At 41.2% G+C, this 26,802-nt stretch overlaps 1 protein-coding gene across 8 annotated transcripts in view; it reads left to right on the top strand.

The window, feature by feature from the left end:
* Nucleotides 1–21,526, top strand: part of LOC134323895 (R3H domain-containing protein 1-like) — a 110,608-nt gene extending 89,082 nt beyond the window's left edge. For 4 of the 8 annotated variants that reach the window (XM_063005461.1, XM_063005462.1, XM_063005460.1 and 1 more), the window contains 8 exons: nt 5,611–5,762; nt 6,831–6,958; nt 9,334–9,437; nt 15,797–15,969; nt 16,085–16,229; nt 18,068–18,165; nt 18,412–18,483; nt 20,100–21,525. In XM_063005461.1, coding sequence (XP_062861531.1) covers nt 5,611–5,762; nt 6,831–6,958; nt 9,334–9,437; nt 15,797–15,969; nt 16,085–16,229; nt 18,068–18,165; nt 18,412–18,483; nt 20,100–20,102 — 875 coding nt within the window. In that variant the 3' untranslated portion in view covers nt 20,103–21,525. Of the gene's footprint in view, nt 1–5,610; nt 5,763–6,830; nt 6,959–9,333; nt 9,438–15,796; nt 15,970–16,084; nt 16,230–18,067; nt 18,166–18,411; nt 18,484–20,099 lie in introns of all 8 variants that reach the window. The other 4 variants (XM_063005457.1, XM_063005458.1, XM_063005456.1 and 1 more) reach the window with 2 other exon arrangements.
* Nucleotides 21,527–26,802: the final 5,276 nt, after the last annotated feature.

Here is a 26,802-nt window from a genome sequence, read left to right as displayed (position 1 = left end):
CAGGTGCCGTCTGCCACTGGCTAATCATTAAGTGTTCGAGCTGACTCGAATACTTATTCCACGTTTCGGAGGTGGCGTGGGTTAGCTTTGTTCTCCTCAATCAGCGTGGGGATCGGAAAGGAAGCGTGACTCAATCAGGCAATTGGACGCGCTAAAAGTCGGGAGAAAAGGGGGGAGAAATTTAATAAACAAAATACAAAAAAAAATAATAATTAGGGCCGTCACGCGATTAAAATTTTTAATCGAGTTTAATCACGATTAAAGAACCAAATTAATCCTGATTAATCGCGTGCAAAAATAACAAAGCACAATTTGAACAGTTATACACATTTTTATTGCAAGAACATGTTTACCAATCATTTAAAGAATTATGATAAAATTATTTTTAGAAGCCGCTCAGGTGGCGCAGCGGTAAAAAGAAACGCGCTGCAACCAGTGCTGGATTCTGAGAAGCGTCGTATCGAATCCAGCCTTGCTTTACCGGTTCGAAGCTGAGTGGCTATATGAGCAACGATTGGCCGGTTGCTCATGTGGGGGGTGGGACAAAGAACCGGATGTGGGTCTCTCTCTGTCAGAATGCGGTTGCGTTCTCTGCCGGCTGATTGGAGGCGCTTACACAGAGATGGGAGGGGGTGCACTTAGGGTGTGTCTCTCCGCATGCAACGCTAGGTGGCGCCAAACTCGTCAATGTGTGGGTGGCAAAGATGCATCTGGCTGCTGCTCGTGTTTCGGAGGGGATACGGGTTAGCTTCAATCACCTCCGTCAGGGCAGGGTTCGGCATAGACAGAGAGGAAGCACGATGCTAATTGAACAATTGGATGCGCTAAAAAGGGGAGAAAAAGGGGTAAAAAAAAAAAAAAAAAAAAAAAATATTATTTTTAGAAAGCCAGCCAATGTTTATATAGAGTTGTTAACAGTTACCCATCTTTCAGCCAGTTATTTGTCAAGTTATTAATGACAAGTCTGTTCACTATCTCACAAAAGTGAGGATCTTTTCCTGTTCATAACCCTGCCACTGAAAACGGGCGCTCATAATATGAACCATTTCTAGATGCAACACCAGTGGCGTAACTAGGAGCTCATGGGCCGCAGTGCAAAAAAACAAATTGGGCCCCCGAACAAATTGCATATGCTGATAGCTGATCAGAATGAATTAGAAGTTCTCACTCAGAAGTTACACTTCAAGTCCAAATTCCTGCCTCTTGTATTTTTAATGCACAGTTTTAGTTATTTTAATTTTACTTAACGAAAATAATTTAATATAATAATAACGACCTGGCGAGTGCAGCAAATGGGGGGTGGGGGGTGTCGGTGAGGAGAGTGGTTGAGGTCATGTTGTGGAGGACCTCCCCCTCCTGCCATGGGTCCCAGTGCACCTGCCTCACCCCCCGCCAACCCTGTAGTTACATCGTTAACCATGTTAAAGCATCTATACAGTCCATTGCGATCCATTTAACACCAGTGTTTGTAATGTTTACACGACGTGTACAGTCAATAGACTCATCCAAATTAATCTGAAATAAAGTTAGACTGAGTCAATTTAGCCTGTAACGCGTATCCGTGCGCGCAGACGCCCGCGACAAATCCGTGCTTTGACCAAAGTTTATATTAAAGCGTCAATTAATAACTGTAATTTTGTCTAGTGATGATTTGTCATGCTTTTTGAAAACAAAAATCATTATTTAAAATATTCTATTTCGCAATATGAAGCAGAAGCAGCTCGAGTAATTTGTAACTGGAAAAGAGCTGTGTTATCGCTACACGATTTAACACAATGCTATTGTGTTAAAGCAGCGCAAATGACTTTAAAAAAATTAATCGAGATTAAAATAATAATAGTATTATAATAATATATATAATAGTATTATAACAATATATATATATTATAATATTATAATAATAATACAATTGCAAATCACGTTTCACAACTAGGTTTAATAAATGTAATGCTTGAATAGCTAAATTGTTAGGAAGTGCCGTCTGAAACGATTACTCATTTCAAGCGATCATCTTCTGTTTTGATTTAGTAACCTTAAAAATAAAAGATGGGCTATTTCACAGTGCACAGGTGATTTAATTGATGGCATTTTTACAAAGCGAGTTTGTAGACTTACTTAAAGGTGATAAAAAGCCGTTTAGTGGCAAATGACTTGCAGGTGCCGTCTGCCACTGGCTAATCATTAAGTATTCGAGCTAACAAGGGTGTGATTAGGTGGTTTCGGTATAATTGACGTTCTCTGGGTTTAAGTAATTCATTCACGCAGGTAGACAATGCAGAAGCGGTTTTAAAGATGGGTCGCGCACAGAGCAGCCGTTAGCCTTAGGACGGGAGCTTTAATCTAACGCTCATTATTCCGTACTAGCTCATATTCATCGCCTCGTTTGCATAATTTCCGTCCCTTTCAGGTCGGATTCGGCGGTACTAATCTTTCAAAATTGTACTCCGTGACAGCTTGTACAACTGCAACATTTCTTTTCCTGTCATTTCTATTGCATTACGCTGCCTAGCTGTAATGTTTGTACATTTATTAGTATTTCTCTGCAGCCTGAAAGAAGTAGAAATACAAACCTGAAATCCAATGTATCCCCTCAAGGATATTTTTTTGTAGTCCATCTTATTCTTTTGTTAAAATTATGTCAGATGTGATGGATTGTTGTCTTGCTGCTGTAGGTACAAATGATGTTTCCTACTTTCTGAGTGTTCGTGCTCGACAAATGCTGAATTTATATAACATGAGATTATTCAGTTAGATGGCAAAAAATTTAATTTACTCCAGTTTTAAAGCTTTCATGCACTGCTGCTTCATTTTAAATGTATCACATCTTGATTTGAACCCTCATTATTTAGCATAAAATGGTTTTTCACTATTAAGTTTAAATATACACCAATCAACCAGAACATTAAAACCACCTTGTTGTGGCTAATCATGCAGAGTGCGTGCGTGCGTGTGCGCTGGTGCTGGTCATAAAATTAGAATATCATGAAAAAGTTGATTTATTTCAGTAATTCCATTTAAAAAGTGAAACTTCTATATTATATTCATTCATTACACACAGACTGATATATTTCAAATGTTTATTTCTTTTAATGTTAATGATTATAACTGACAACTAATGAAAACCCCAAATTCAGTATCTCAGAAAATTAGAATATTACTTAAAACCAATACAAAAAAAGGATTTTTAGAAATGTTGGCCAACTGAAAAGTATGAACATGAAAAGTATGAGCATGTACAGCACTCAATACTTAGTTGGGGCTCCTTTTGCCTGGATTACTGCAGCAATGTGGCGTGGCATGGAGTCCATCAGTCTGTGGCACTGCTCAGGTGTTATGAGAGCCCAGGTTGCTCTGATAGTGGCCTTCAGCTCTTCTGAATTGTTGGGTCTGGCGTATCGCATCTTCCTCTTCACAATACCCCATAGATTTTCTATGGTGTTAAGGTCAGGCGAGTTTGCTGGCCAATTAAGAACAGGGATACCATGGTCCTTAAACCAGGTACTGGTAGCTTTGGCACTGTGTGCAGGTGCCAAGTCCTGTTGGAAAATGAAATCTGCATCTCCATAAAGTTGGTCAGCAGCAGGAAGCATGAAGTGCTCTAAAACTTCCTGGTAGATGGCTGCGTTGACCTTGGACCTCAGAAAACACAGTGGACCAACACCAGCAGATCACATGGCACTCCAAACCATCACTGACTGTGGAAACTTTACACTGGACCTCAAGCAACGTGGATTCTGTGCCTCTCCTCTCTTCCTCCAGACTCTGGGACCTTGATTTCCAAAGGTAATGCAAAATGTACTTTCATCAGAGAACATAACTTTGGACCACTCAGCAGTCCTTTTTGTCTTTAGCCCAGGCGAGACGCTTCTGACGCTGTCTCTTGTTCAAAAGTGGCTTGACACAAGGAATGCGACAGCTGAAACCCATGTCTTGCATATGTCTGTGCGTGGTGGTTCTTGAAGCACTGACTCCAGCTGCAGTCCACTCTTTGTGAATCTCCCCCACATTTTTGAATGGGTTTTGTTTCACAATCCTCTCCAGGGTGCGGTTATCCCTATTGCTTGTACACTTTTTTCTACCACATCTTTTCCTTCCCTTCGCCTCTCTATTAATGTGCTTGGACACAGAGCTCTGTGAACAGCCAGCCTCTTTAGCAATGACCTTTTGTGTCTTGCCCTCCTTGTGCAAGGTGTCAATGGTCGTCTTTTGGACAACTGTCAAGTCAGCAGTCTTCCCCATGATTGTGTAGCCTACAGAACTAGACTGAGAGACCATTTAAAGGCCTTTGCAGGTGTTTTGAGTTAATTAGCTGATTAGAGTGTGGCACCAAGTGTCTTAATTATTGTACCTTGTCACAATATTCTAATTTTCTGAGATACTGAATTTGGGGTTTTCATTAGTTGTCAGTTATAATCAACATTAAAAGAAATAAACATTTGAAATATATCAGTCTGTGTGTAATGAATGAATATAATATACAAGTTTCACTTTTTAAATGGAATTACTGAAATAAATCAACTTTTTCATGATATTCTAATTTTATGACCAGCACCAGTATGTGTATATACTGTATATATATAATATATAATATTTTTGCAATATACTGCCCATCCCTAGTGTCTAGTTGAATGGAAGCTCGTGTCAATTTAAGACTCATTCAACAACTGCAAGTGTTCTCCAGTGTGACTCCAAAAGATTCTCCAAAGATCCATAGGCAATAGATATTCTCTATGCATCTGTGCAAGTAATCTTGTGGAAACAGTGGTAGCCTACTAGGTAGAGTTTTGGGCTATCAATCGTAAGGTTGAGAGTTCAAATCCCAGCTCTGCTGCAGAGGCACCTGATTCTTACCATTTCTTAGCAACCTGAGCTATAACACAAGTTTAAAAGTGAAACAGTGGAAAATACAGCTAAACATAGATGTATGTGGATGCTTTCACAGTGGATTTGACTGTTATTCCACACAAATGCCTTTTCGTCTCACACTGACGTTTTACCGCACCGCTTAAGCCAAGCGCTGAACAAAGTGGTAATTTGCACCGAGGCTTGTGTTGAGCGAAGCACAAAACGCTTCTCATGTGAATTCACCCTAGGAGTTTATGCACATCCATCTACCTATGTCATCATGGTTGAACTAGACTGTGGTCGAATAGTCTGTATTCCCACAAAAAGAATTTGATGACTGCAGATGCAAGCTATTGATAAGCTGTGGGTTGCACTTACGTCCACAAAAGAAGTTCTAGAGGTCTGGAGGTTTTGGAAATGCTCTGTTGTCAGGAGTTCTTATAACACTTGCCTGAAATTCTCAATGTTCATATATTTTTTTTAAATACAAAATGTATTATCTATAATAATCTGTATTGTTAGCTGTTCTATTAAGTGATACGATTGTCAGATTTGTAATTGTACCATTAAGCTAATTAACCACAGACTTTTTCTCTTTTTAACAAGAGTGCCAATAATTTTGGCATATTACAGCTGGCAATGAGGCACTAAAATCAATTTTCCCTGTACACCTTATAATTCAAGACTTTTGTAAATGAGGCCCCAGGCTGCATGACATCAATTATTAAAACTCATTTTAATGCATTTTTCCCTCTGTTTTTTTAGGTTACCAAACTGTGATGCCAAATCAGCAGCCGAGCTACCAGAACGTGGTGCAGCAGCCGGCAAGTAACACCTTGGTCAGTGGCCAACATAGCAATATGGGAAATCAAATGCAAGGCATGATGGTTCAGTATCCCTCAGTGCCATCTTATCAGGTACGGTTCTAACCACCATGTTCATCAGAACTTATTATTTATTATTTTATTTTATTAGCTACACCTACCGTGCAGATCAGTTTTGTGAGGATCTAAGTACTGACTGTAGCCCATTTTTTGCTCTGTACACTTTGTCACCCTTCTGTAGCACATTTATCAGTTATAAGGGTGTTCCTATAGGACCCCAACTGACCAGATGATGTTTGGGTGGTAGATTCTCAGCACTACAGTGACTCTAACATGGTAATGACATTGTAGTATGTTCTGGGATGAGTGTAGCAGGTGCAGCAGTGTTGTTAGGATTTTTAAATTCTGTTTACACTTTCTGGCATCGTTGTTAGAAACAATCAAACTCGTCAGTTGAAAACTCAGCTCTGCCATCCGGCTGGGCTGGACACCTACATGGGATCTCAGTGCCGGTCTCTTGTGATTGGCTGTTGTTCATACAGGGTGGGAGCCGGATAGGGACCTCATAACTGATGCAATTACGACCTCTGCTGGTTGATTGATGGCGCCTGCACAGAGTCGAGGGATAATGCGTTGATCGGGGTGTGGCTGTCCGTACACAAAGCTGATCCGCATATGAAGTCGTCTTATAAAGGTGAAAAGATATCGGATGGGACGTGTGTCAGTCTCGCTCTCCTCAATCAGGGCGGGGATCGGCATCAGTTGAGAGGAAGCATAATGTAATTGGATGCGCTAAAAGTCGCATAAAAGCATAAACATAGACGCTGATGTGTTTAAAAATCCCAACAACAATGCTGCACCTGCTACACTTGTACTAGTACAACATGCCACTATGTCAATAACGTATTAGTGTCATTGCAGTGCTGAGAGTGATCCACCATTCAAACATCATCTGTTCAGTAGGGGTCCCTTTCGCTTGATAAATGTAGTACAAGAGGGGTGACGGTGTACAGAGCAACAGATGAACTACAGTCAGTAATTGTATACCCACTGCATTGTAGGTGTAGCTGTAAAAATAATCTATGAATTATATGCAAACCTAATAGTGCATGTATGTGTATTAAACCCATACGTGACTTGGAGTCATTTTCCTCTCGTTAGGTTTCCATGCCTCAAGGATCCCAGCAGACATATCAGCAGCCAGTTATTATTCCCAGCCAGTCAAGCCATGCATCCAGCATTCAGGTCTACTACAGTGTTATACCACCCAATCAGCAGAACGCCATGAGGTATACAATCACTTAACACTGTAGCTGTCGGTTCATCAGTATGTGGACTCCTGACTTTGAGCATCCTATTCCAAAACCATGACACTTGAAATAAACACTTGTCAGGTCAGGCATCAATACTGCCGTCAACATCCTAATTCATCCCAAATGTGCTCAGTAGGGCTGAGGTCAGGATGCCGTCCAGGCCACTTGAGTTCATCCAGACCTTTGTGCACAGGGGTACAGGCATACTGAAACAGCTAGTTGTCTTTTTTAAATTTGGATGCGTATCATTGGTTTTTACCAGTTATGGTGGCACGGTGGTTTAGTGGGTAGCACGGCAAGGAGGTCCTGGGTTCGATTCCCAGGTGGAGCGGTCCTCCCACAGTCTAAAGACATGCAAGTGAGGTGAATTGGAGACATGACTGTGTCTTGTGTAACCAGTAATTACTTGTCCTGTCATTAATGTAAACAAAGTGTGTAAAAATGATGTTAAAATCCTCATAAATAAAGAAATAAAAATTTTTTTCACCATTTAGCAATTGGTGTGGCTGAATCATTTTAAAAGTAACAATTAATAGGGGTGTCCACATACTTTTGCCCTTATAGTGTGTATATTAAGGGTGTTTTGTCAGCATAAATGGCAGATTGTTAACCGCAGGTTTTCCGTATGATTGTATTTGCCAATTAGCTTGAAAGCGTTCATGCACTGCTGCTTCATTTTAAAAGGATCAAACATTGATTTGAACCCACATTTTATGGCGTAAGCGTGCACATTTCATCAAAAATTTGTTTGCATTTTGCTATAGGAGCTTAATAACTTCAACTGTACAATTTATTTTTTGCCAGGTTTAAAATTTACATGTTTTTTCCTTGTTTATTTATACATCGATCAGCCATTACATTAAAACCACCTCCTTGTTTCTACACTGTGTCCATTTTATCAGCTCCACTTACCATATAGAAGCACTTTGTAGTTCTACAATTACTGACTGTAGTCCATCTGTTTCTCTACATGCTTTGTTAGTCCCCTTTCATGCTGTTCTTTAATGGTCAGGCCCCCCACAGGACCACTACAGAGCAGGTATTATTTGGGTGGTGGTGGATCATTCTCAGAACTGCAGTGACACTGACGTGGTGCTGGTGTGTTAGTGTGTGTTGTGCTGGTTTAAGTGGATAAGACACAGCAGTGCTGATGGAGTTTTTAAACACCTCACTGTCACTGCTGGACTGAGAATAGTCCACCAAGCAAAAATATTCAGCCAACAGCGCCCCGTGGGCAGGGTCCTGTGACCACTGATGAAGGTCTAGAAGATGACCAACTCAAACAGCAGCAATGGATGAGCGATCATCTCTGACTTTACATCTACAAGGTGGACCAACTAGGTAGGAGTGTCTAATAGAGTGGACAGTGAGTGGACACGGTATTTAAAAACTCCAGCAGCGCTGCTGTGTCTGATCCACTCATACCAGCACAACACACACTAACACACCACCACCATGTCATTGTTCCTGCAGTCCTTTGGGGGTCCTGACCATTGAAGAACAGGGTGAAAGCAGGTTAAAAAAGTATGTAGAGAAACAGATGGACTACAGTCAGTGCTTCTATATGGTAAGTGGAGCTGATAAAATGGACAGTGAGTATAGAATCAAGGAGGTGGTTTTAATGTTATGGCTGATCAGTGTATTTCCTTTTATAGTCATTTCTTGAGGTGACAGCTCAGGCTCTATCACACTTCTCACTATGAGAAAGAAGTCACTTTTCCAAGATCCTTTGACTTTATTAGGCCACGTTGGCATTGATTTATGTGACCAGCTACTCAGCTAGTCTTAATATAACACAGCTGGTCCCGAAAGGAGAGCGCTCTCGTTTTCTCTGCACCTCCACCATCCTTCATATCAGGCAGCCTATGAAGGGGCTTATTCCTCAGGGTGCGCGCTCGCCCTAGCAGCTGCCTGTGCTCCTCGACTGCCGCATCACTCTCCGAGCTGCTTATATCCTCATTAGACTGGCAAACTGTACATCCTTATTAGAGCAGAGGAAAGAAAAGAACAACGGCTTGGAAAATTTGGACCACGGATGATAAATGCATGTGGTGCCACATCTATTTCGCTATTGTGAAAATGACACCGGCAGTGGTTTTGTGGAGGCATTTCCCTGTAGGTTTGCAGTGGGTATATTTAAACTAGAGCTGGCATGCTGAGCCTTGTCGGCCCCATGTGTGCTTAGTGCTCCATATTAAGTCATTTCCTCCCAATCTTTAGGCACCGAGTTGAATTTGTGGTGTGTTAAGTCCACTGTGTGCACCAATTGGTGAAATCTTATTATGGTGGTGTGTATTATAGTAGTTGAGACCTCTACATCTGTGTGTGTGTGTGTGTGTGTGTTTGTGCAGCTCCACTGTGGGATTCCTGCCCCCTCCAGGCACGGAGCAGATGCCATTCCCTCGCACGTCCTCCCCCTGCAGCTCCCAACAGATTTCTGCCCAGCAGTGCTCAGGTACTTAAAGCCAGGATGACCTATAAGTCACCCGGTCAGTGTCCTCCACTATGCCTTGCTTGTTCATTTGGAGTCAGAATTAGTTAAGGCAGCATTTGGGGGGGAAACTGCACCTTATGAATATTTAACATGTAAGAATCTACATTTTAAATTGGAGTTAATGGCACCATCTGTAGGGGTTCCTGATGTTCAGGGCCCATATTGTTAATAATACATAGTCTGTGATGTCTGATAATGAATCAGGATTTGTATACATGCTTGATGTGCTTTGTTAACGTAGTATTCAGATTGTAAGTTATATTAAAAAAACATTTATTTATTGCAGAACCTATGACCTACCAGTAAAACTGACCAGAGCTATCTCTTTACAGTTAGATAGCAGCATATTTGGAGAATAGTAGCGCCTTAAACGCTTTTTTATACTTAAAATAATCTACTGGGCACTCAGGTAGCGCAGAGGTTAAACATGCTAGCACACCAGAGCTGATATTTCGAACTCGTCGGTTTGAAACTCAGCTCTGCCATCCGGCTGGGCTGGGCGCCTACGTGAACGATTGGCTGTTGTTCATACAGGGTGCGAGCCGGATAGGGAATCCCCATAATTGAGGCAATTATGACCTCTACTGGCCGATTGATGGGATAATGCGTTGATCAGGGTGTGGCTCTCCGTACACTGAGCAGATCCGCATATGAACTTGCCTCGTGCGGGTGAAAAGATGCAGTCGGCTACTGCACACATGTCGGAGGGGACATTTGTCATTCTTGCTCTCCTCAATTAGGGTGGGGATCAGCATCAGTAGAGAGAAAGTGTAATGCAATTGGGTAAAAGTCGGAAGAAAAAGGGGAGAAAATGCATAAACAAATATAATAATAAAACAATAATCCACTTAACTGTTTACATAATAAATAATTAATTTTTTAAAGCACACAAAATTAATTTGTATTAATATTTATGAATGTATCAGGTCATATCGTATTTCAAACGAATTATCTGGCTCATTACTCGCATTCCACAGTTTGTTTTCTTCAAAATTCAAAATTGGTCTGATTTACATTTTTATATTTCTCTAGTCATTATTAATCATTTCCTTTGTCTGAACTGTCAAGGTCATTTGAAGTTCCCTTTAAATCAGGACATCATTACTCATTATAGGGGTGCAGCAGTAAATTACGCTAGTCCTCTACCGCTGGGATTTGAAGGTTGAATGTCTGTGCACTCTCTGTGCACTCTCAGGGCCGATCCCAAGCCAAGATAAAAATAGAACGGCATCCAGCATAAACTCAGGTATGCGTACCAAAATGATTTGCTGTGGCGACCATTAAATAAGGAAAAACATATGTACTGACTCGGTCATGCCTTAAAGCAACGTAAGCATGCAAAGCAGACTATCCAGTTATAACCAATATACAAAGATCCATTCATAGACTAACAGATGAATTACAACATTGAACTGTGCTGGGTATCGGGACACAGTGGAATAAGGGGTAATGAGAATGCTTCAAGGAGGACGAGTGGACCAAGTTATACACACAAGAAGTAGAATAAAAGGAGACGGTATACAATCTGAGCAATTGAGGGTTAAGGGTCTTGCTCAAGGACCCAACAGTGGCAACTTGGCGATGGTGTGGCTTGAACCGGCAACCTTCTGATTACTAGTCCAGTACCTTAACCACTAAGCTACAATTGGGGTATATTCTGATTGAATGCCCCAAATACACCAAAAAGAGACAACAGCTGCACATAGCTAGAACTTTTAAAGTAACCCACAACCAAGAAAACACAAGAGCAATCCTTAACTTCCTGGCAGGAACAAAAATAAAAACAAAAATGGAAATGGACAAATAGAAATGAGGAAAATGACTTAAACTTAACACTGATCATGCCATTAATAACACAATCATGTGTATGTGGCATAAAAAATAAATAAAGTACCAGCCCAATGAAAAAAAATGCTCTTTATAACTTCATGAATCTTAAGAAAAGCCTTCCCAGAAGAGTGAAGGCTGTTGTCGCTGAAAAAGAAGAGATGAGCGATCGTCTCTGACTTTACATCTACAAGGTGGATCAACTAGGTAGGAGTGTCTAATCGAGTGGACAGTGAGTGGACACAGTATTTAAAAACTCCAGCAGTGCTGCTGTGTCTGATCCACTCATACCAGCACAACACACACCACCACCATGTCATTGTTCCTGCAGTCCTGTGGGGGTCCTGACCATTGAAGAAAACAGGGTGAAAGCAGGCTAAAAAAGTATGCAGAGAAACAGATGACTGAAACAGTCAGTAATTGTAGAACTACAAAGTGCTTCTATATGGTAAGTGGAGCTGATAAAATGGACAGTGAGTGTACAGTCTGAAAAAGAAGAGCCCAACTCCATGGTAATGTTTAGTGTTTTGAAATAGAATGTCCAACAAGCTCCCGATCAAGTGTCCACATACTTTTTGCAGTACTGTTTTGTGCAATATGATCTGAATCTGAATTTGAAAAACTGTATGAAGAACTGTATCCACATCCTGCACACACAAGGCCACCCTCCACTTTCACTTTGCTAATAGTTGCCTTGCCTTGCTTCAAGCTGCCCTCACTTTAGTGGTGTGCATAGACTAAAGAAGCCTGCACCCCAAAAAATGACCACGCACTTACTCAATCTGAGCAGGTCCCAGTTTCTGCTTCTCGCATTGCCCTAGCAGAAACCGTATCACTTTAATAATGACCAGTTTAAAAAAAAAAAAAAAAAAAAAAAAAAAAAAAAGGAATAAAGTTGTGTAGGAGACGGGGTCGTTTGTATTTTTGGTTTATTTCTTTGTCAAGCTTTAAGGTGCTCATTAGTATCATGTTCTCCAGCCCTAATGATCCAATTACTGAACCGATATAGGATGGTAATTAAAAAGTAATTCTAGTGCTGCTGTCTTCTCAGTTATGCAAATCTTAAAAAAATAGTTTTCATGGGGCCTCTAATTCTAATTTACCACTTTATGTGCAGGCCGTTAATGCAAATTGCTTCTTTCCTCGTGCCCCTGTGATCGTCTCTCCATCTTGCTTCTTCTCTTCTTTCCTAAATGACTAATTAAAAGGAAAGATAGGATGTGGGGGAGAAAAGCTGCCTTTTAAATGCTAAAATAGGATTCCCACTGCGCTTTTTAGTAGCCACTGGTTAAAACGAATGTACTTCATGCATAAAAGGATTATGATCTTTTTAAATCTCTATTTGGGCTCATATCTAATTACCCTGGTTACATCTCTGCTTCACTACTGCAGACCCCTACCCTGGCCGAGGAGGGCTGAACGAAACACGCCCTTCCGGCACGTGTGCAATTGCCAATGGCTTTTTTTTTGCCTACCTGAGGCAGAATCATACAGGTATCAGTATTACGTACTGAGAGTCATGCACTGACCTCTATTATCCCACATCTCTGTGCAAGCACTACAGACTGGCCAGCAAAGGCCCAGTTGCAGCAATGATGAGGAATCCATCCATCCCTCCCAACCAGTAGACGTTAGCCAATCGTGATCGTAGCAGACATTAGACAATCATGTCTGCGTGTAGATAGTAGAGCTGAGATTGGAACTTGTAGTTTTGAACAATCACTGCACGATCCTAGTGCCTAATTTCTCGAATTGGCACATACTTCTTGTCTTGGGAGAAGTTTTAAAAGACTCACTGTTAATACAGCTGGAAAGATCACATAGACGTCACTATATTTAATACCATTTGTTTAAAAAATAAGATGTCACGGTCAGGTGTCCAAATACTGTTGGCCATATAGCGTATCTACTGTATATATGTGTGTAGCAGCAGAGACGGTACAGCAAGCATAGTGTGCTCCTCCCTTCATGTAGGGCAGTGAGGAATTGAAAAAATCAGTTAAAGCTGGCAGATGATTGAATCTTGCTTCTCTTGGGGGTCTACAAGAGGACCCGGCAGCTACTGTGAGGTACTTTAGGCCCTTTGTGCCAAAAACTTAGTTACATTGGTTTAAAATGTCCTAAAACATTTGAGATCTGGGTACTGTAAAAGTGACACCCTGAAAGAGACCACTTCCATCATTTTTGAAATATTCCATCATGTTGATCAGGAGGAGTAAATTATTACACCCCCCCCCCCCCCCCCCCCTTTTATTTCCCAATTTTCCTCCCCATCTAGTCTTATTCAATTACCCGATTGCGTTATGTATTCTCTGCTGATGTTGAACTCCTCCCTGGTTGAGAAGAGCTGAGACTGACACACGCCCCCTCCAACACGTGCAGTAGCCGACTGCATCTTTTCATATGCACAAGGTGTTCATATGTGGATCAGCTTTGTGTATGGCGAGACATATCCTGATCAACGCATTATTCCTCGCCAGCAGAGTTCGTAATTGCATCGGTTATGAGGTCCCATCCAGCCAATGAACAACAACCAATCGTTGTTCGTGTAGGTGCCCAGCCTGCTTGATGGCGGAGCCGAGTTTCGAACCGACGAGTTTGAAAAGTCAGTCATTTGAAATGCTTTGCAGGGACAAATTGACTGTACTCGTCATGTTTTTCTGGTTATTTATTCGCATTTATATCAGATTGTCACAGTCGCAGTGTCACAGAAGGCGATTATAATGGTGTCATAATGAGAACCTTGGCAACAGCTCAGTATGACACTTTATAATCTGTACCTTCAATTTAAACAGCCTATATGATTCATTATGTAGACATAAGAGTTCCTGTGAGAGATGAAATGCGTTCCTATTCCATTCTAGCAATGTAGGCGGTATTCCTATGCGATTCCTCATTCGATCTGCATTATCGTGTCCTCGTTACATTCCAGTAATCCTGTGTGATGGATGGCAGTATAACACTCCCACTTTATGGCATGTGTAATTGAGTGGAGAATGATCATCTGCTATATCTAATAATAAGGTGTATTAATAGAAACTGCTCTACTTCCACTCTGTCGTTGAGGTACTTATGAACTGTGGGTGTGGGTGATCGACCATAATACCATGAGTAGTTCTAAAAATGAAGTCTAACTTGTTGTAAAACGTAGCTAAACCAGCATTGTGTTTTAATTACGCCTGTAATTATGCTGGTGAGCCCTGGTTTCTAAGTAATGGTAACTATGGTAATGGGCCTTCCAGCTTGAATTCATGACTAATTAATGGATCGGGCAGTATGGCTTGTACGGGTGATTCGAATGCGATATCAGACATTACATTTGCACTACATTTAAAACATTATTGAGCTTAGTATATGAGTATTATTAGCTCTTATCTCAGCCTGTGTTTAAAACGTGAGAGTCACTATTAAACTAAACAGCCATAAAATTGTATTCATTATTCCCATTTAATACAGCCACCCTGCCTCGTTTCATTAGCGCAGCATGGTGTACGCATTGAAACACTGTTTCCTAAGAGGATCTTGGCTGCCCCAAATTCTCATAAGTCACTGGTTCAAGCCCCACCTGTGCCAAATTCCTGCTGTTGGTACCTTGAGCAGGGCACTGATTGTATTGTATTCGTCACCGTTGTAAGCTGCTTTGGATTAAAGAGGCTGGTAAATGCAACACTGCTATAACATCTAACACAGTCAGTCAAAATATGGAGGAGGAATAGTAACTTAAAGTACACTATTAACAGCAGTCCCAGTCACAACTACAACTACACAATGTCAAAGCCCTCATCAGGAGCTCCAACCAATGATAAAACAGTGGTACCTTAAACTCTACGTCAGTTGGTTCTGGGAGTGGCGTCGAGTTTTAAAGGTGTTGAGTTTCAAGGTATTTTTTCCCGTAAGGATGTATGGGAATCTTGTTAATGCGTTCCATGGTCCAGTGGTCCAGCATATATTTTAGGCTTATGTAAAATAATGGGGTTGTTTTTGACACTTATACGCTGAAAATAACACAAGTATAACATAAACACTTTTAATACAATTGAGAAAGGTAATCTTTTAATACATTAAGTCACATCAAGTCACCCTGAGCTATAACACAAGTTTAAAAGTGAAACAGGAGGAAAATCCAGCTAAACACAGATACATGTGGACGCTTTAGAGTGGATTTGACGGTTATTCCACACAGACAGATTCGTCTCATATGCGCACTTTGACATTTTACCACACCGCTCAAGCCAAGCGCTGAACAAAGCGGCTGTTCATTGTTAATTTAAAATTCAATAAATAAATTTAATGTCGAGTTTAAGGGTACAAATTTCTCCACGAAGTGCGTTAAGTTTCAAAGATTTTGAGTTTAGTGGACGTCGAGTTACAAGGTACCACTGTACATTTTCTCCAGCTTCTAATAACCAACAAATAAGAACAGAACTGGCAATATATGCCAAACCTCGCAGGAGCCTTACAGCCAAACGTTGCTATGTGTGTGCCGTTTACAGGCATGCCTCCTCCACCTCCAGGTGGCGGCATGGTGATGATGCAGCTAACGCTACCTCCAGCCCAGCAGCCACGGCCGCACTCGCCTTCTCAGTGGAAACACCACAAGTACCACAGCCTGGACCAGCAACGCATCCAGAAATCTACTGAGTTTTGCAGCTTGGACACTTCCCATGTAAGCCTCGTCCACTTGTACTTTTCTGTTGATAAACTGTCGATCAGGCACTACTGCCTTTGTGAAAGTGTGCAAACAATGGATAAAGCACTGTGCATGATTCTCTGACCCACAGAGCAGTACTCATCTTGGTAGCCCGTCCACGTCTCCTGCACAATCACCCGCTCCCTCCCACCTGCCTAACGTCAAGATGGTTCGACCTGGCATCGCTTCTCTTCCCATTATGCCTCAGTTTTCTAGATCCATTGTTCCTGGGCAAGGTGAGCTTTGCTTTATGGTAAAGAGATACTAAGTGTCCCTACCAAATACTTTATTAAAGAACAGATGGACTGGGTCTCCAAACATCAGCATTTGGTTCATGTATATGTATGCACCCCTTATTATTATAATTTTGAGCCACACCCATGCAAACAGGTGAATATTTAAAACAAAATGCCTCCAGATTTATGGCAACAAGTTAAGGAAGGCCCTTTCTGTTCATGCATGACCGTGCATAACATAAACATGAGTACTTGTTGGTTATGGAAGCTCTACAGTGGTCTGCACAGAGCACTGACCTCAACCCCACTGAACACCTTTGAAAGGAATTGGAATATCACAACCCCAACCTCAATAAATGCTCCTCTGTTGATTAGGCACTTTTTTATATAGTCAAAAGGGGGCCAAGTCCCTGGAAATGAAATGTCCAACAGGCTAATTGTTGGACATCCACACACACTTGATAACATTACATACTCAAGTTAAACAAACCCAGTTCTAATAATGTGTGTCAATTTTTATGGGCAAAACAAAAAACAGACATCAACCCCATACTAATAACCTACAGAAGGTAAACAGAACGGAAAAAAGACAAGTACATTAACACACATCTACAGAGCAAATCATTTATCCTCAACCTTTTTTGCACCACGGACCCGTTTCATATAAGATAAAATTTCACGGACCGGTGGGGGCGGAGGGACTTAAAATAGAATAACTATACTGCTCACAAATTAGCTTTTTTCGCTGCAACGAGATGCTGCTCCCACCTGGGGGTGATATGAGACGATAAACACCCATGTGTTGGAAATGTAAGCAGTGTTTTCATTGCTGATGTAGCGATCTCTAATTATTTATTCTTTCTGTGCTGCCCGGTAATAAATGGTCCACGGCCCGGTACTGGTCTGCGGCCCGGTGGTTGTGGACCTCTGCTTTACAGGACCTACCAACCTTGCACACAAAGACCTATTAACAGTTGAATGTAAACGACAACTGTCAGTAAAACATAATACACTATGGTTCATAGTAAAAACCTACAGAAGGTAAACAGAACGGATAAAAGAAATCAATAAACTCCATCGGAAAAAAAAACAAAGCCGTGACCCAGGCAACACAAACGGCGCATCAATACGAAACACAAAATGAAATATACTACATTAATAATAATAATAATTGCAATCTGTTCCCACAGTGGTTTACAAGATGTAACGTAAAGCATCCACATGGTGGCATTCGTGTACAGGTTTATTTTGGTTTTATATTTTTTTTCTGCCACATATTTTTTTGGCTTGCGACCCACTCAATCTAGCACACAAACGGGTGAAGCAGCACCAACCTGCCAACCATGCAAACCACAACTGTCAGTAAAAGGGTGGCACGGTGGCTCAATGAGTAGCACTGTCGCCTCACAGCAAGAAGGTCCTGGGTTCAATCCCCAGGTGGGTCCTTTCTTTGAGAAGTTTGCATGGTCTCCCCGTGTCTGGGTGGGTTTCCTTCAGGAGCAGTCCAGAGACATGCAGTCAGGTGAATTGGATATTCATAAAATTATCCATGACTGTTTGACATTAAACTTGAACTGATGAATCTTGTGTAACGAGTAACTACGGTTTCTGTCATGAATGTAACCCCAGTGTATAAAACATGGCATTAACATCCTAATAAAAAACAAACTTACCTGCCCAAACCTTAATACCAACAGTAATAAAGTATACCATCAAAGAAAATTCTAGACTTTCCACTCCACATAAACTTTAGCCATCATATATAAATATATGCATTAATACCAAAACACTATTACAAATGCAAAACTGATTTTTGTACATCTTGCTCTTTTGACTAGGTGATACCCGGTATCCACTCCTTGGTCAGCCACTTCAGTACAACCCCCAGATTCGTCCTCCGTTGTTACATGCGCCCTCCATGGTCACTAATCACCAGGTGAGTTTCATTGAACACTCAGCAAGGCACTTGCCAGCGCGGCCAAGTCCGATCTTGCTAAGCTCTATCCTACTGATACCTCTGAGCCGACGCAAAGGAAATAACAGTAAACGAGTGAAAAAGCATTAACGATACACCTGCTCCCCAGCACTAGGCCCACATTGTAGAGCACAGCTCCAAGAGCAGGTGCAGAGCTGTTCAGTAATCTTTTCTTTTCATGTTCTTTCTCTGTCCTCCTTCACCCAGGGCCCGATGGGGATTCGCCACGGCGGACGAGGCAGAAGGGGACCCAGGAAAGCGCTCTCTACTGATCTCAGTGTAGGTGAAGCAGGTTATAGTAGAACAGGCAGCTAAAAAAAAAAAAAAAGGACATGAGCGGTGACATTAACCTAAATAAAAAATCCTCCCCCTCTCTCGTCAGATGTGCCTCCCAACGCTGTAAACCTAATTGAACCTAAATTAATTATGACTTATTAATACTAATCACTGCGATGCGTGTGTAATTTTAGAATCATCATAAATTCACTGGATTTGATAAATAGCTTAATAAGTGCGGGAGAAATGGTGTTCAAATCGATTTGTCAGCCAACTGAACAGTTACAGATAGTCATTAGGCTTGTCACAGGTTTAACATAATTGGCTACGTGATTTGCACTGCCTTGGGTGTCAGTGGTTTATTACACAGAGTTCAAATTTCAGCAGTGTTATCAACCGTCCGGGCGTATAGACAGACATAATTGGCCTTGTTTGAGGGATCGATTGGCCTCCTGTCCAGGGTATTTCTGCCATTAGTAAAATGATGGGGGCTGCACGGTGGCTCAGTGGGTAGCACTGTCACCTCACAGCAAGTACACTGATCAGCCATAACATTAAAACCACCTCTATGTTTCTACACTCACTGTCCATTTTATCAGCTCCACTTACCATATAGGAGCACTTTGTAGTTCTACAATTACTGACTGTAGTCCATCTGTTTTTCTACATACTTTTTTCAGGTGGTGGATCATTCTCAGCACTGCAGTGACACTGACATGGTGGTGGTGTGTTAGTGTGTGTTGTGCTGGTGTGAGTGGATCAGACACAGCAGCACTGCTGGAGTTTTTAAATACTCCACTCGTGTCCACTCACTGTCCACTCTATTAGTCACTCCTACCTAGTTGGTCCACCTTGTAGATGTAAAGTCAGAGACGATCGCTCATCTATTGCTGCTGTTTGAGTTGGTCATCTTCTAGACCTTCATCAGTGGTCACAGGGGTGCTGTTGGCTGGATACTTTTGGTTGGTGGACTTTTCTCAGTCCAGCAGTGACAGTGAGGTGTTTAAAAACTCCAGCAGCGCTGCTGTGTCTTATCCATTTATACCAGCACAACACACACTGACCATTGAAAACAGCATGAAAGGGGGCTAACAAAGCATGTAGAGAAACAGATGGACTACAGTCAGTAATTGTAGAACTACAAAGTGCTTCTATATGGTAAACGGAGCTGATAACATGGACAATGTGTGTAGAAACATAGAGGTGGTTGTAATGTTATGGCTAATTGATGTAGGTCCTGGGTTTGATTCCCAGGTGGAGCGGTTTGAAACCTTTATGTTTGGAGTTTGCATGTTCTCCCCGTGTCTGCGTGGGTTTCTTTCAGGAGCTCCGTTTTCCTCCCACATTCCAAAGACATGCAAGTGAGGTGGATTGGAGATGCAAAATTGTCCATGACTGTGTTTGACATTAAAGAAATTGAACTGATTAAATCTTGTTTAATGTAACTAACCAAAGTGTATAAAACATGATGTTAAAATCCTAATAGGATAAAATAAAATGTCTGTGTAGACGCCTGGACAGCCGATAACACTGCCTGTCCTGTTTATTGTACCAATTACATTAAACTACACAGAGAACGACTGTGCAGGAAATCATAGTTTTTTTTTCTTCTCCTCCAGTGAGTGGGTGCTGCTGGAGGTGATGGGGCTGCTAGAGGGCATCAGCCGGACACAGAGCGACCACCTGTCGGGGGGGGACTGGGCAGGCACCACGATCAGCTGGGTTCGCCAAACCAAGCCCATGCCGAGCTGCCTTCCTCTCCCCTTCCTCCCTGGCCAGCTTCTACCTACTCCCTCCAGGCCGTCTGCACAAGCAGTGGCACGGTGCCCGCCTGGCACGTCTTACACTCACCCCCAGCAAAAGACACAGCCTGGTTTGGAGAGGGCCAGTTCTTGACGGGAGTCTTTAACTGTACCTGACCCCCCACCTTGCCCCCTTCAATGCCAGCTCCTCTTTCTCCTCACTTTCTCCTTCTCTTGATCTCTTGCTTCTCTCTTATTTGCCGTCCATAAACAACAACAACAACAGAAATTAAACTAAACAATAAATAAACCCACACTTTTCTTTTTACGTTTGAGGTTGGACATGCTGGGGGTGTCAAGTGTTGCCACGGTTTAGAATTCTGGGAGAAGGAATACAAGTGAACTTGATCATTACAGTGCATTCAAACTCCCATAATATTTCAGATACAAAATTTAGAACATATCAAAGGGCAGCTTGTACCTGTTTTTCTTTTTCTTTTCTTTTTTTTTTTTTTTTCTTTTTTTTTTACACTTTTTAAATTTTATCCTCTTTTCTTTTATAATTTTATCTGGTGTCCGACAATTCCAAGACCCCTATCTTCCTTCCTTTCTTTGCCAGTGCACATTTTGCCCTCCGTAACCAGCCATTTGGCCCTCAGTGTTGTCGAATCATGGAGTCGCCGCAGTGCTACACAGTGGGTCTCATGTCGTGCCTTCGATCAGGTCGTCTACTTTCCTCTAACAAAGAAAATGAAGATGCCTCCGTTTCTAGTGTAAAATGACGACCCACGCATTGTTTTGTAAATAGTTTATATAGTAGCTAAATAATTAAATTTATTCCCTTATTTTGTGAATGTTGGGAATAGGCACACTTGGTTTGGTTTGGTTTGGTTTTGGGTTTCTTTGGGGTTTTTTTTGTTTTTTTTTTGACACCCCTTGTTTTTAACTTAATTTAAGATGCCACAGCGAATCATTCACTCCTCACTGCTATTTTAATAATCCTCAACTCTGCCTCTCTGATTCTCCTCCTTACACATGGACAACTATGTCAGAACTTTTGATTTTCGACGTCTTTTAAAGAACATGATTTACTGGGTCACTGGAAAAACCACAATTTGCACATTTATACAATTCGAGGTTATAAATATATATATAAATATATATAAATGAATACATCTATTTTTCGTTTATTTCTCAAAGAAAATGTGTGAATTCTAAAAGGCTGTTCAATGTTTACTAGTGCAAAGTCATTTTTATTTCAGTTTGAAAACCAATAAATGTTTACACTAAATGACGATGTCTTTATGCAGTGAAAACGAGTGCATCTGTCCTTTCTATCTATCAATTTCCAAGAAAAGATGACTCGTTAGCACGACTGCCTCCGTCTGTCTATTTTATTCCGGCTCCATGTGCCGATCTTCCGGCTGCTCTTCGTCTCAATGTTCGATTCATTAAGTCATTTGTCTGCTACATTAACCTTCTTCCATCCTCATCAAAGCGCTCTAGAGTTTATCTACATATTATTTTTTTCAATTTCCATCGTCCTCGCTCACACTTTTTCTCAGCCCCTTTTGTTTTGCAGTAGTGTCAAAGCAATTTAGCGCAAGACAAATTCTGCACACCTGGCTGTGTTTTATATCAAGCCAGAGGGGGTGTGGGATCGGCAGATCGGCAGCGTGCAGAAACGGTAAGGATGGTAGGAATGTCATAAGGCTTGTTAATGGGTAATTAAGTCCAAACAGCTGGATGACCTGCTCTGTAAATTTTGATTTATTTATATATATTTTATATACATTAAAACAACCTCCTTGTTTCTACACTCGCTGTCCATTTTATCAGCTCCACTTACCATATAGAAGCACTTTGTAGTTCTACAATTACTGACTAGTCTACATACCTTTTTAGCCTGCTTTCACCCTGTTCTTCAATGCTCAGGACCACTACAGAGTAGGTATTATTTAGGTGGTGGATCATTCTCAGCACTGCAGTGACACTGACATGGTGGTGGTGTGTCAGTGTGTGTTGTGCTGCTGCTGTTTTTAAATACCCTGTCCACTCACTGTCCACTCTATTAGACACTCCTACCTAGTTGGTCCACCTTGTAGTGGTAAAGTCAGAGACGATCGCTCATCGATTGCTGCTGTTTGAGTTGGTCATCTTCTAGACCTTCATCAGTGGATGCTGTTGGCTGGATATTTTTGGTTGGTGAACTATTCTCAGTCCAGCAGCGACTGTGAGGTGTTTAAAAACTCCAGCAGCATTGCTGTGTCTTATCTACTCTTATCTATGTCAGTGTCACTGCAGTGCTGAGAATGATCCACCACCCAAATAATACCTACTCTGTAGTGGTCCTGTGGGGGTCCTGACCATTGAAGAACAGCATGAAAGGGAGCTAACAAAGCATGCAGAGAAACAGATGGACTACAGTCAGTAATCGTAGAACTACAAAGTGCTTCTATGTGATAAGTGGAGCTGATAAAATGGACAGTGAGTGTAGAAACAAGGAGGTTTCATTGTAGTGTCTTTGGAATAGGCTTCTACTGTGACCTTGATCAGAATTAAAGGCTTACTAGGAATGAATAAATAATGAAACACTATTGCTCATTTGTACTGAATCACAATATATTTGTGGCCAGTCTGTACCAAGCCTTGCTATAAAGTAGAGGTACACAGTAGGATTTCAGCTTAAAAATAGATTTATCATTTAATAATTTGCCAGTCCAAAGTTGTATTTTATTACGGAAATAATATGATCTGAGAAATTGGGATCTGTGTTTGATTTTGGGTTTTTCCACCCCCTAAAAAGACACAAAAAAATGTACCAGATTGGCTGCAGAGGAATTGTGCGTAGGGGGTGGGGACGGCGGACATGCCGCATTGCCATATTTGACGTACAGTGCTGCGGTTACAGATTGACTCTGAATTAAATTAGTTCGAGATGTCAACTCTTCACCCTCCGCTGTCAAATCGCTACCGTCAGTGTCTCCATGATTTTCCAATTATATCCTAAGGGTGCCATATTACTGCGGTTTAATAGATGGCCATTATTTAACAATAATATCTATTGACCCAAAGTGTCACCCTCGAGATTTTATAAGTCAGATTAATAAGGTCTCCTGTGAACAATAGAAAGCAGAATTCAATTAATCAATTTTGAAAAACTCAGTGTGTGACATAATTTGACAGGAAGAGATGGATCTGAACATTCTCATCTCACTGGCCTCCTGGAGATTTCGTTCCCAGTTATTTTCCCCCAATTAAACTGGGAGAAGCAGGGAATCTGGTCATTATCTTCTACAAATCATACCTCCCATCTCTCCGGCTGCCAAAACGCAATACCTGGTAGCAGGAAATATTTCCTTTCTAGACATTTTTTGTACTTTTATGGACAGTATCTTGGCGTGTAGTCTGATCATTACTGTGTTTAAAAGATTTGCTCTAAGGGCTGTTTGGATGTCGCAGCAGTATACAACGTTGGCTCGCCACAGTGCATAGTTTACTCACATCTCGGTGGTGCTACCGGCCTGACACAACTGGCCATGTCCAAGAAAAGGTAAGGTCAGTTGCACAGTTTCTTCCGCTGGGATTAATAACATGATCCTCTACCAATACGTCGCTATAAGAATCGATGCTGACTGGTGTAAAGAAGCAGATGGCGAATGCGCATATTGAGAAGGGAAAGGTGCTAGTTTGCAGCTCTCTCCAGCCAGTGCATCAGAGGAGGATTGTTAATGATGTCAGAAAACAGCACCTAGCCATATTCAAAGCTCGTTGTTTGTTTATTAGGATTTAAACGTCATGTTTTACACTTTGGTTACATTCATGACAGGAATGGTAGTTATTCATTACACAAGGTTAATCAGTTCATAAGGTTATATCAAACACAGTCTTGGACAGTTTAGTATCTCCAGTTCACCTCACTTGCATGTCTTTGGACTGTGGGAGGAAACCGGAGCACCCGAAGGAAACCCACGCGGACACGGGGAGAACATGCAAACTCCACACAGAAAGGACCCGGAGCGCCCTACCTGGGGATTGAATCCAGGACCCAAAGCTCATTGTACTCTATGTATAGTGCACACACCTAAAACAAAAAATTGCAGTTGACTTTAAATTAATTGCAAAGCACATAGGCAGCGTGATGGTTAGTGTCGGTTGTACACAGCTCCAGTCACCCAGGTTCAATCCCTACTCTGATTATTGCATTTGTCAAAGTTAGGCGTGTTATCGTCATGCATGTGTGGGTTTTCCAAGCTATTCTTTGTATGGCAACCACAGCAGCCTTGACCATGGTTGAGGAAATGATGATTGTACTATTTAAGATAAGATTCCTATATTGATACTGAATTAAATAATCAAATTAAATAAATATTTAATATGTATTAAATATTCTAACAAAAGCAGTGATGTTTAAATTGTATTTGATGGGTAGTACATTGAAAACAGTAAATACTTTTAATACTAGTTTTTCAAAAGTATGCGGACACTTGACCATGAGCTTGTGTGCTACAACAGCCTCGACTTCTCTGGAAAGGCTTTCCTCATGTGTGGTAGTTTGAGTCTATTCAATATATGTTCTGGGTAGCACGGTGGCTAAGTGGGTAGCACTGTCTCCTCACAGCAAGGAGGTCCTGGGTTCGATCCCCAGGTGGGGCGGTCCGGGTGCTTTCTCTGTGGTGTTCTCCCTGCATGTTCTCCCCGTGTCTCCCTCCAGGGGCTCCGGTTTCCTCCCACAGTCCAAAGACATGCAAGTGGGGTAAATTGGAGATACTAAATTGTCCATGACAGTGTTGGATATAACCTTGTGAACTGATGACCCTTGTGTAATGAGTAACTACTGTTTCTGTCATGAATGTAACCAAAGTGTAAAACATGACGTTAAAAATTCTAACAATAGATGTTTCAATTCATCCCAGTGGGATAGCCACACCAGAATTTGACCACGGTAAAATCAGGACTAAATAGAGTTTCATGGTGTATGTCTCTTAGCCCATAAAGAAATGATCTGCCCATTCCACTGATTTTATACAAGGTAGAAAGATAGATAGCTTTGTCTATGACACAGATCATAAAACAGTTATGCAAAATCTGACCTAAAATCATTACTTGCAGTACTGCATGAAAACCAAACCGATCAAACGGATCAATCAAAATCACAATTAGTATAATTTTAAATTAGAATTGGCACTGTTATAAGGGATTCTTGAGCTCAGTTGGGACATGACCTTGTTTTAATTATCTAATTAATCTTACCACTGAGTCATCTGCAGTTAAACATTGTATTTTAATTCGTAAAACAAAGAAAGTAGATCTAGTTTTGTAGCATCTAGCATTACTGTATTTCGATATTTTATTTAGTCCTAGGAACTCTGTGTACTTCTGAGTCGGTTATGCTATGACAGGGCTCTACTGCCCCCATCTGGAAACCAATAATGATACCTGTTGTTGTTGTTTTATTATTATTATTATTATTATTATTATTATCATTAATTATTTTTATTATTATTATTATTATTATTATTCATATTTATTTATTTATTATTATTATTATTATTATTTTATTATTATATATTTATTATTATTATTATTAGTAGTAGTAGTATTATTATAGGGCAGTTGTAGCCTCGTGGTTAAGATGCTGGACTAGCAATCCAATGGTCTCTGGTTCAAGCCCCAACATTAAAAGGTTGCCACTATTGGGCCCTTGAACAAGGCTCTCAACCAGCAATTGCTTAGCCAATAAACCGTTACAGTACTGTAAGTCACTTTGGATAAAAGTGTCTATTAAATGCCAAAAATTTACATTTTTATATTGTATTGTATTATTATATCATACCACAGTGGCTCAGTGGGTAGCATTGTCGCCTCACAGCAAGAAGGTCCTGGGTTCGATCCCCAGGTGGGGCGGTCCAGGTCCTTTCTGTGCGGAGTTTGCATGTTCTCCTCGTGTCTGTGTGGGTTTCCTCCGGGTGCTCCGGTTTCCTCCCACAGTCCAAAAACATGCAGCCAGGCTAATTGGAGACACTGAATTGTCCTACAGGTACCTAGCCACTAGGATGCATAAACCAGTGCATTGTAGTGCCGGTCCCAAGCCCGGATAAATAGGGAGGGTTGTGTCAGGAAGGGCATCTGGCATAAAAACTGTGCCAAATCAATAATGCGGATCACGATCTGCCGGCGACCCCTAACGGGAGCAGCTGAGGAAATAGATTACATTATATGCATATTATAAATTATTATACAGTATACATTTGGGACTGTGCCCAAACTACTGTCCTGTGAATTAGAAACTGCTGAAGCACATGTGACTGTCCACATTCAATCGAGTTTTACATCGTCATGGGCTTATACCACTTGCCATGCAAGAAAAAAGCCCCTGTTCCAAATGCTGTGCCTTACAAGTCAACCGTTGTGTGTTGCCAATCACAAGGTTTTTTTTCTTGCTTGACAGCATCTACGCCAATGAAAATGTGATGCTTGCTTGACATATTCCAGCAACTTTTTAATTGATGGTAGACCTCTTCGTGGTGCTTCTTAAATTAAATCCTATTAGATGGACTTATATAGAGATTACAGGTAT

The sequence above is a fragment of the Trichomycterus rosablanca genome, chromosome 12 (assembly GCF_030014385.1).
Source record: "Trichomycterus rosablanca isolate fTriRos1 chromosome 12, fTriRos1.hap1, whole genome shotgun sequence".
Classification (NCBI taxonomy): domain Eukaryota; kingdom Metazoa; phylum Chordata; class Actinopteri; order Siluriformes; family Trichomycteridae; genus Trichomycterus; species Trichomycterus rosablanca.
This window is presented reverse-complemented; position numbering and strand designations above follow the sequence as displayed.